The 10695-nt window shown below is 43.3% G+C and overlaps 2 protein-coding genes across 2 annotated transcripts; one reads left to right on the top strand and one right to left on the bottom strand.

Annotated features, from left to right (window-relative positions):
* Positions 1 to 70: 70 nt before the first annotated feature.
* Positions 71 to 8860, top strand: DGCR14 (DiGeorge syndrome critical region gene 14; the record flags this gene model as incomplete). The annotated part of the gene is made up of 9 exons (XM_010009613.1): positions 71 to 239; positions 1166 to 1261; positions 1871 to 2037; positions 3922 to 4039; positions 4811 to 4944; positions 5067 to 5169; positions 6470 to 6579; positions 7511 to 7626; positions 8180 to 8860. Coding segments are annotated over 9 exons (1299 nt in total), but the record flags the coding sequence as incomplete, so codon positions are not given.
* A 597-nt stretch (positions 8861 to 9457) lies between these two features.
* On the bottom strand, positions 9458 to 10411 carry TSSK2 (testis-specific serine kinase 2). Its single transcript, XM_010009625.1, has one exon. The coding sequence runs from the start codon at positions 10409 to 10411 to the stop codon at positions 9458 to 9460; it is 954 nt and encodes a 317-aa protein (XP_010007927.1).
* Between the last annotated feature and the right edge of the window lie 284 nt (positions 10412 to 10695).

Below are 10695 nucleotides of genomic sequence, written 5' to 3'. Positions count from 1 at the left end.
GCTCCGGCACGTCCCGTGCACTGCCCGGCGGTGTCCCAGCGCGGCCTCGTAGCTGTGTCTCTGCTTGCAGAGCCTGGAGAAGATCATTCAGCGAGACTTCTTCCCTGATGTGGAGAAGTTGCGAGCGCAGAAGGAGTATCTGGAGGCGGAAGAAAACGGCGACTTGGAGAAAATGAGACAAATCGCGATCAAGTTTGGCTCCTCCTTGGGCAAATCATCGAGAGACACACCTGTACCCTGTAAGAACTGGATCACTGGGGCGTGAGGGTTTATGTCTAATATTAGTGCTCTCATTTATGTAACTTGGTGAAGGCAGTGCTTATCTTAACGATTCAAGATTGTCATTGCATGGGAATTAGCCTACCAGATTGGGCAGTAGCTACTGTCAGATGACTGATGCTGAATTTCTGTTTGATGGTGTTTGTATTTCCTTCTTGAGGGAATGGTTTCGGAAAAAAACAGCTACTCACAGGCATCTTTTGCCAAGCTCCTGCTCCCTAGGGAACGTTGCATGCTTGAATGCGCAATATTACTGTATCAGAAACTCTGAACTATGTTTTCAATCCTTATTATAGTTTACGGGGTTCTTGTTGCATCTACAGATGTGTAAGATATTTGTTTATGGGGGACAGAAGGTGTTGGAAGCTCATGAGTATCAGAGGTTCACAAAGCAGACATCCAGTGCCCTGCTGTATGTCTGCTTTCACTTCAAGTTCAAGTGTTTATTGCACTAAAGCCCAGACCGTGGCCAAGCTTTTGCAGTGGGCTTTATGCTTTCTTGTGGCAAAGGGCATGTGTCAGCCAGTGGTTTCCCTTCCTCACCTGCTGCTGGGGCTGGCCCTGGTCTAAGTTAAGATTGTTATGCTGCTGCTTGCTTCTGTGGGCCAAAGCTGTGCATAAAGTGGCAAATATACTAGGCTGTGTCTCTCCTGTGAGTTTTTCCCAGCAGGAGAAAAATTATGTCTTAGATGAGGGCAAAATCTTGTTCAGTGTTTGAGACAGAATTGAATATTTGACGTCTTTTCACAAATTTTAATTAAATTGTGGTTCTTTTGATATGTCTTTTGTGACTTGTTTGGCATGTGACCCTTTCTGTGGTGGAGGATGTCACAGCAAATGTCCCGTTCTGTGCTCTGGTAACCATGTGAACTTTTTTCTGTCACAGATGTTACTCCAGCCACGTTTGAAACCCCAGAAGTGCATCCAAGTGGCCTTCCACTGGGGAATAAATCCAAAGCTGGTGTCAAAGCTGCAGAGGAAGGTAGGAGAATGATGTTTAGCTGAATTCTTCAGCAGCAGGAAAATACTTTTTTGAGCTCTGTCTCCTGGAAGGATTGTGGGTATTTAGCAGGTGTTGAAGCAGTTTCCTTTAACCTTCTAATGGGTGAAAATGATCACTCTGAAGTTGAACTTGATGTAAAGTTTTATATCATGTGTGTGAGTTCTCAATTATGGGTCTCTTTAGGACTGTGTAAATTCTGACCTCTGTTGATCTCTTTGAAGGCAGTAGGGGTTTTTTCTGCATCACCTGAAATTAATTCTGTAAGTAAGCAAAGACTGTAGGGGCAGAGCTATTCATATACTATATTAAAAAGGTCTACTAGCAGCTGCCCACTTGTGCATTTTTCTTTTAATGCAAATAGCTATAAATGCTAGAAAAGGTTTTATGGGAAAGTTGATTATATGTCTTCCAAAAAAGAATGTTTTATTGTACCACTTTGCATGTGTGTATTTTTTTCCACCAAGCTTCATGTTAATTATTGGTGAGTTTGTAGAAGGCTTGCTGTCAGAATGATTAAGAATTATGTATAGTGCTGTTGTAGAAAAGGAGGTATTAACCTTTCTCAGGCTTCTTCTCTCATTTTATTAGGAGAAGCAGAAAAAGATGATAAGGAGGCACTTCCCAATCTGGACAGCTTCCTAGCAAAACACACAAGCGAAGATAATGCTTCGTTTGAGCAGATCATGGAAGTGGCCAAAGAGAAGGAGAAAGTCAAGCATGCTTGGCTGTACAGTGCAGAAGAGGAGTATGCCCAGGTAGGGAAATGGCTCAGCTGTATTTCTGCTCTTCTGAAGCGACACAACGGGGAAATACTCTTTTGCTGTATGTCTTTCTTGTTTGATTAAATAGAATACTATCTTACCTTTTGTTTTCAAATCCTGTTATAAAAACAGATGGGAGTTCATGGGCTCTGGGTGTGGGGCTATTGCATTAGACCGTGGAATTACTCATATTGCAGAATAAGAATAGAAAGGTCTTGATTTTGAGTAGTAGCTGCTTGGGGCAATCACATTAAATCTGAGCTAAGCCTGAGTTTCCTGGATCCTATGATAGCTGGTTGCTTCCTTTGCAGTCTTGTTTTTTTCCCATCTGTAACACAAGAGCAGTGTTGACATAGTTGCTGAGGATCTGTCTCTTTCTAAAGTTGTGAGACTGGAGCATTGCGCTAAGTGCAAGTTTTGCCGTTCTTGGCAATCACTTCCATAAGCAGCAATACCAAGGAGAATAGCTGAGAAAAGTTCCTGTTGTTTGTCCATCAGCCCTTTATTAATTGCAGTTAGATTGTATTATTTCTTTTGCCAGTAATAATCCATTCAGCTGCTGAAGTGAACTCCTGTACACAGTATGGCTGGCTGTGCTGTCTGTCTCAGCTGGCAGGACCTGTTCTGGAGCTGCCATGTCAATCTTTCTCCATCAGCAGTGAGCAGCTGGCATTGTTGCCAGATGCATCAGTGATTGATGTGAGTTGCAGTGCCTTTTATTGACGTACGGCGCTGACACCTGAGTGTTTCCTGCTATTACTGTGAGTGAGCGTTATGTTTTTATCTCAGCTAATGTAAACCCTTGGAGGCTGTTACAATAAAAATGCTCTTTGTGGCTCATTACACATCATCTTTGCTCGAATGCTTTCATCCAGAATTAAAAGGCAGGCAGCAGGAGAATGTTCCCAAAGCACAGGGGTTGTTTCAGGTCAGGGTGAAGTTTCCAGAGATGGTCTGTGCTGATGTTGTGTGTCTTCCCGTCAGCCAATGCTCTGTTCAGACCTTGCATTTCCTCACACCGCCTGCCTGTTTGTGTAGCAGACAACTTTGCTATGCCTCATTTAACATACTTGGTGACAATACTGCTATTTAAATGTATATGGACAACATCAGTTGCTGTCTTTAATATAGAGCCTCTGGCAGTAATTTTCTAGTTTAATTAGTGTGAGAGTTTTTCAATGGAGTAACTTATTTTTGGGTGACTTCATTCTGTTAGTTTCTTTTTGGTATCAGTGGTGCTAGTATGCTGGTAACAGCACACAAGTAACTGTGTGAGTATGTCAAATGCTTCCATACCTGTATTGCCTATGGAAATGTTTGGAAACTCTTTAAGTATTGAAGAAGTGCCTGTTCTGTTTTTACTGCTTGCCACAGCTAATGCAGTTTGCACAACATTAGGATGGTACAAATACTCTCCCAAGGTTACATGCCAAAGCCTTTTAGACTGCCTTTGTATTAGATACAGTGTCTGATGTTGCTCTTCCCTCTTTTAGCAATGAATGCTTCATTTGAATTTTTATTGGTAGATAGAGAAAAAACAGAAAAAGCTTGAACCAAAACAAGTGTTGTCACAAAATGTAATGAACAAAGTCATAATCTTTATGAGAATTTACTTCTCTGGTTCTCACCTGGTTTTATACCAGAACTTCGTATGGAATTGCTTGCAGGCTTAGGTGGGAACAGGATGGTTTTTCAAATGACACTTGCCAGAGCACGCTTATGCCATGCCAGATGCAGAGTGTGCTAGTGCAGGGAGCTGAGCCTGTGATTGAACTCTGCAAGGTGTCGATGCCTGGTTGAAACGTTGCAAGAGTCTGTCACAACTGGGTTTTTTTTTCCCCTTTTTTAATCTTTTTTTTTTTTCTGTCACCCTTTCAGCGACGCAGTGAGAACCTGGCACTTCCTTCAGCAGAGCAGCAAGCTCTGGAGAATGTGAAAGCCGGACTGGAGACCTGGGAATACACAGCTCGAAACACCCTCATGTATTATCCGACAGGTGAGGTTGCAGGTTTCTTGGGAGGGGCATTGATTCTGAGTGGGTTGACTCCAAGCAGTGCTAACAGTGTAACAGCATTTCTATAGATGACTGAGCACCTCTTACTGGTGATACTGCACTTTTTCCTCTGTGAAACTCAGATAAAAAAAGTTGTATTCAAATGTCTGTGGTTTTTTTCCCTCTCTCTTTTTTTAATTTTATTTTCTCTTTTTCTTTCTTTGAACTTTGCTCTTTTGCCTTTGATTGCAAAGTATGATCATGTTCTGTTTGTCATTGAGAAGTTCATTACCTGTATTACAGAAGCACTTGGTTTCAGGAGCCAAAGCTCTTTCCAGTTCGGTCTGTCTTATTTATGAGCACCTTCTTGTCATCTTTATTCAATCTTAGGTTCTGCTCAGAGAGTACTTCTTAAGCTTTTTGGGCCTTTGGTTGCTATAGAAAACTATGTAATTTATAAACACAGTTTTCTTTGGCTGTAAATGTACAATTGATAATTTCTGCAAACGAGTGAAGTACAGAAATGAAATTCTGGTTGACTTTTCTTAAAAAATAAAAAAATACTAAAATCTGATCTTAATTTATAGATTTCAGGTGTGCAAAGCTTTTATTTAGTACAAATTTTGTTTTAAATCGCTAGTGATACACACTGCAATTGCTGATGGATTCTGTGTTGTGTAGGAATGTGTGGCAAGTGTCACATTGGTCAGGAGCTTTAGAGCACACTGCCTAGTGTTACCTGAGCCCTTTCTTAAAAGGCATTTACTTTTCAAGGTGTACCTGATGGGGATGAAGTATTTAAGAAGCCCAGGGAAGTTGTCCATCGGAACACCCGTTTTGTGAAGGACCCTTTTAGCCAAGCCGTGAGCAAATCACAGCTCCAACAAGCTGCAGCCCTCAATGCTCAGGTTGGATAATTGTGCTTCTAATACTTTGTTAGACTCTTTCCTCTAATGGAAAACCATGTGTGCTAGGTAATGCTGATTCACACCTTTCTCCACACGAGTGGCAGTGTCTCTTTTTATTTCAGTACAAACAGGGCAAAGTGGGACCAGATGGGAAAGAACTGATACCCCAAGAGTCTCCAAAAGTGAATGGGTATGGATTTGTGGCTACCCCCTCTCCTGCCCCTGGTAAGAGGGATTTCTTATTTTTTCTGATGTAAGGTACTCTATTCAACAGTGAGGTATCCTTGTTGGTTTAGACAAGGAGATGAGTTTTTTATCTATGTAAGTGTCATGAGCTGGTGACTTTCTTGTGTACTGTGTATGCCAACTCAACCCGGTGTTTAAATCCTAGTCCCATACACTAGAGGAGTTATGCTGTACCCAAGAGGCTTCAAGCAAGCTGCCATGCCATCACTTAGGAATCATGTAGAGGGCAGTGAGCCTTCCTAGGCGACTGGGGTGCTGTGGCTGCTTGTTTTATCCCTGGGTGATTCTTCTCTAGAGCTTAAAGGATTCAGATGCTTCATAACCATTAACCTTCCAGTGAATTCAGGTGCTCATTTTTAAAAAACAAGAAGCATTTGTGTCAGCATGTTCTGTAGTTTTCTGAGTGATGTTCAGCCTGACTCATAGCAATGAGGCATATCGCTTCCTTCACAGTCTAACCTGCTGTTTTCCTCCAGGTCTTCTGCTTTCTAGGTTCTTCTTGTCTATGAATACACTTCTGTATTATATACTCCTTTTGTTCACATGGATTAGCTGTAGGATACTTTTGGTTAGAACAGACATTATTTTTCTTCCAGTTGAAATGTGGTATCTAAATTTTCATCCGTTCCTCACTAGCCATTATGTTTCCTTGTCTTTTGTTATTATGCTAAATGCTGAACCCACTGAGGCTTTTCCTCCGGAAAGCCTGTAGGTGGCATTTGGAGCGCACCTCCTTTCTCCACTGAAGTGCCTTTTCCAAACCAGTCACTAGCCAGTGGCTTAATCAGACTTGAGGCTAGCCTGTACCAAACAGTGACTGCACTTTGTCTAACAGCTACAACCGCAGAATAGGTTCTAAGTTTGGCTATTACATATATCCTAAGTCCTCTGCCTGTTTCCCTGCTTTTAAATAGTTCCTCATGTTAAAGGAGTTTTCATGAAATAACAGAGGGGAAGATTAGCGCTACAGAGGAAAAAATGAAAGTGGTACTAAGCAAAAGCTCACCAAATGGAAACATAAACACATGGAAAGGACAGTGCTTGGTGTTGTAACCTAGAGGGTGACACAGCCACTGGCAATGCTGTGAGTTTAACGTCATGCCTTTTCAATGGGAACCACAGGCTGCTATTGAATATAGGCTGTGATTTCCTCTGCAGTGGAGGGGCTCCTTCATGTGTTGATGAATTTGCATTTTATAATTTGCCTCTCTGGATTTTTTTGTGGTGAATGAATAGTCAAATGTCTTGCATGAGCATGACTCTTAAAATCTGTTTTTAGGTGTGAATGAGTCTCCTTTTATGACATGGGGTGAAATCGAAAGCACCCCTTTGCGCTTAGAAGGGTCAGAAACACCATATGTGGACAGAACGCCTGGACCAGCCTTCAAGGTATTTCATGTCAGCAGTCAGCATGTCATTCTTTTTGGGGGGAAGGACTGAGAATGGAAAGGCAAGTAACTAATAGATTAACATTGTTGTAGGAGTGTGACACATCTCTGGGCTGTGTTCCCAGTGCCTTGGACTAATAATTTAGGTTCTGCTTGGAGGGTGGAGGTGGACGTGGCTCCACATGAAAACTACTTGGTGGAGGTACCTGAAGTGGAACACACACTGTTGTCAGGAGAGTGAGACTTCATATTTGATGATACAAAGCACAGATGTAGGGGCTTTCAGAGGAAGCTGAAGAGATACCCAATTTATCCAATTTCAGTGTACGAATGGGTAGAAACTGTAGGATTTCCCTCTGTCTTGATCTTTTGGCTGTCACAGTCTGAGGCAGGTGTATCACTTGAGAATATAAAAGGCGCTCTGGCTTTGCTAATAGTACCTGTCTGTACATGCCACCTGTCTCCCTCTGCTGTCATTGTGTATGAGCTGAGAGTCTTGGTTTAAGAAAGGTGTAATTTGCTGTATGTGCGTCTGCTTTGCCAAACTCAGAAGCCCTTTACTGGTTCTTCTGCTGTTTAGCAATGTCTGTGTTTGCCTGAGAGCTGGCTGGCTACAGGCCAGGCCAGGCCAGGCAAGGCACAGGTGACATTGTTTGTCTAGGAGAGACAGCAGGAGGAAATGCCAGAGGTAATGGCTGCTTCCTTGACTGAACTGGTTTTACCATTTTTGTTACTTGCTTAGGCAGGCTGAAGGTCCCTCTGTGTCCTGTCTGGCTTTTATATAGTAGTGGAGGGTTGTGGGCTGACACCACTTCTCCCCAGTTTAGATCCTTGTAGACTGGAATCCAACTGTGAAGGTGCTTATACAAGTCATATGACATGTGAGAGTCATATGACTCTCTTGGCAACTGAACTGTGTAATGCATTTGTAGATCCTGGAGCCTGGGCGCCGTGAGAGGTTGGGACTCAAGATGGCCAATGAAGTGGCAGCTAAAAACCGAGCAAAGAAGCTGGAGGCACTTCGAAAAGTGACAGAAAACTTGGCCAGGTGAGATCTGTTCTGACAGCAGAACTGAGGAGGGGTATCTGCTGATGAGATTTAAATCAACATATGTAGAAAGAGAGGAATGATCAGATTACTGGAAGCAGCAGTAAGTACAGTCAAACTGCAAGTTTTTAGAAATCAGAAAACTTAATTCCTGAGGGAAGGTGGCTGGTGGCTGTCCTTGATACTCCCTCTTGTCAGTGTTACTGTTCTGCCTTACAGCCACCCAGCAATGCATCTGGATCAGTGTCTTGCCTCATGGCAAAGGGGAGACGTGATAAGGCTTGCTTGGCTGGGTCACAGGAAGGATAGAACAGGCTCAAAGGAAAAGGCAGGCGATACCATGCAGGTTTGGAGGGATATGGGAGGTTTCTCTGTCACTTGTCTCTAGAGAGACAGGTTGCATTTATCTGCAGGCAGAATGACTTCTGCAGCCAGCGGGTCTAGTCTGTTGGGAGAGTAGGTACTAAGCTCATCTGTGGAAGCATTGATGCTCTTCCACATAAGTGGCAGATTTTTACTGTAAAATCTTTTAAACCTATTTATTCTGTTCCAGCCTCACTCCAAAAGGACTAAGCCCAGCAATGTCACCAGCTTTGCAGAGGCTAGTAAACAGGACTGCAAGTAAATACACTGACAAAGCCCTGCGAGCCAGCTATACTCCTTCTCCAGCCCACACCGGAACACCTGGTTACAAGACCCCAGCAAGTGGGCCTCATACACCCACAAGCACCCCACAATCTAGGACAGTATCTCGGACGCCGGTATCTCAGGATACTACATCAATCACAGACAATTTACTACAGCTTCCTAAAAGAAGAAAGGCATCTGATTTCATTTGAATATTCCGGTCACCAGTAAGGTGATAGTGAACTGGCTGTACTCAACTGTCTGCAAATGAGATGTTGTGAGCCATCAGTGTAAGGGGTGTCTAGATAAAGCTGCCAGAATGGAAGCCAGTGGTTGGAAAACCTGGGACCAGTGCTAGTCTAGACTAAATAGCCTGTAATGTGCTTTTTGGAAGCAGAGTATGTCTTGCTGTGGTATAACTTCCCTTTGAACTGCATGGGTGGGATGCACAGGGCTGTGGTAGAAAAAGAATGCTTCCTGCAATGGCAGAGAAGATTCTGGACTCTCAGAAAAGGGTGATAATTTTTAAAGATAGGTTTCTCTTTTTAAGATGCCCATGCATTTAAATACATTACTGTACAGATATGTCTATTTATAAAATGTGGTAAGACTTCTTAAAAGATTGAACTGGACTTTCTTCCAGCTTGCCAAATGTCTTTGGTTTTGTATTTTGCAGAAGAGGGGATGTAATCATGTATATATGAAGACATGACTTAGAATTTTAGAGGGCTTCTCTTTAACTTGAGTTGCTCTTAAATGTAGTGTGAGCCTGCCAAGGAAAGTGGTACTTTATGAACACAGTGTGCATACAGATTCAGCCGTCAGTTCACAATTCCCAATAACCTGCCCTCATGCTGAATCCACAGTGTGGTTGATGCACATGTGAATTCTGCAGCCTGTGTAGTCAGGAACTTGAGAAAGGTGAGTAAGACCTGTTAAATGCCAGCAGCACTAAAAGAAACTGTCCAGTGTGTTTTGACAGTAACTTCCCTGCAAACCTTATCAGAGATGGGTCTTTTGAGAACAATAGTATTAAGCTGTTTATTCACCTCAGAAGATGTACCGTGTCTTCTGTTGCTATTCTTTGTAAAGCAAGAGATGAGGACTTCCGCTGAAGCAGAAGCTAAAGTTGAAAATCAGCAGTTCACAAGTTAGACCGACTTCATGATATTGTTAAAACCAGCCATCCTTAGGAGGATCCCAGTTACTTCTCCTCTCTTTCCCCTTTTGCCAACTGGCATTTGGCTTGATGCTTTTGCTTTGGCTTTCCTTCACGCGGGTTTTGGGAACACTCACCCTCTTCTATAGCTGACAGAGGGGAATCGACGGAATTTGGAGTCTGCAACCATGAGTGTTTCAAAACTTCATCTATGCGCAACCGCTGAGACACATCGGGCTGGAGCAAGCGGTTAATGAGATCCTTGCACTCCACAGTCAGGTGTTTTGTGCTGGGGAAGGGAATCCTGTGTTGTTTCTGAAAAGAAATCATTTTCTTGATATTGGAGTCATCAAATGGCATTAAAGCGTAGACCATTATATACAGGACAACGCCCAGACTCCATATGTCAGAAATCCTGGGATCACAAGGAATGCCCTGTAGCACTTCAGGAGCTGCATACGCAGCAGACCCACAGAAGGTATTGCTGAGAATAGTTTTCCCGTTTTTATCCTGAGATAACGGTTTAGAAAAGCCAAAGTCTGTCAGCTTGACATTGAGGCCATCATCAAGAAGGATGTTCTCACATTTCAGGTCCCTGTGAGCGAAGTTCAAGTTGTGGCAATGCTTGATGGCAGAAGCCAGCTGCTGAAACTTTATGCGAGCAATGTCCTCTCTCATAGCTCCTGTACTCTTGATGTAGTCCAGGAGGTCTCCATTTTCCCCCAGCTCCATCACGATGTACACTTTCCCAACTGATGTCTCGAAAATCTCATAGGTTTTGATGATTGAGGGATGATGTAAGCGTCTCAAAGCCTCTATTTCCCTGGGGAGAAACCTTTCCCAAAAGTCCCTAGGAATTTTCATCTTGTCGATGATCTTGACAGCCACTTTGCACTTCAGCCGGTCACAGTAGGCACTTTTCACCTTGCTGTAAGAGCCTTGTCCTAGTGTGTTGCTGAGGCTATAGCCTTTCTTTTCAAGCACTGCAACATCATCCATGGTGGAAGAGCTGGGGGGAACTGCATGAAGTGGTGCTGGTGTGCATCATGGGTGGTGGCTGATGGTGTGTGCATGCACCATAGTGGCTGCCCAGGGTGCTGCTGCTGTGGTTGGGTGGCACTGGGGCGCTTGCCCCTTGTGTGATGTCACAGGTGCTCGGAAGGACCTTGCAGCCCTTTTCTAAAGCTTCCGGATGACGTTATCCAGGGCAGAACTTGGCATCAAGTCACTTGGAAACATCAGCCATACCCTGCCTGTGTCATAAAATGATCTTTAGTTTTGCT

Source organism: Nestor notabilis, unplaced genomic scaffold (assembly GCF_000696875.1).
Source record: "Nestor notabilis isolate BGI_N333 unplaced genomic scaffold, ASM69687v1 Scaffold36500, whole genome shotgun sequence".
In the NCBI taxonomy this organism is placed as follows: Eukaryota; Metazoa; Chordata; class Aves; order Psittaciformes; family Psittacidae; genus Nestor; species Nestor notabilis.
This window is presented reverse-complemented; position numbering and strand designations above follow the sequence as displayed.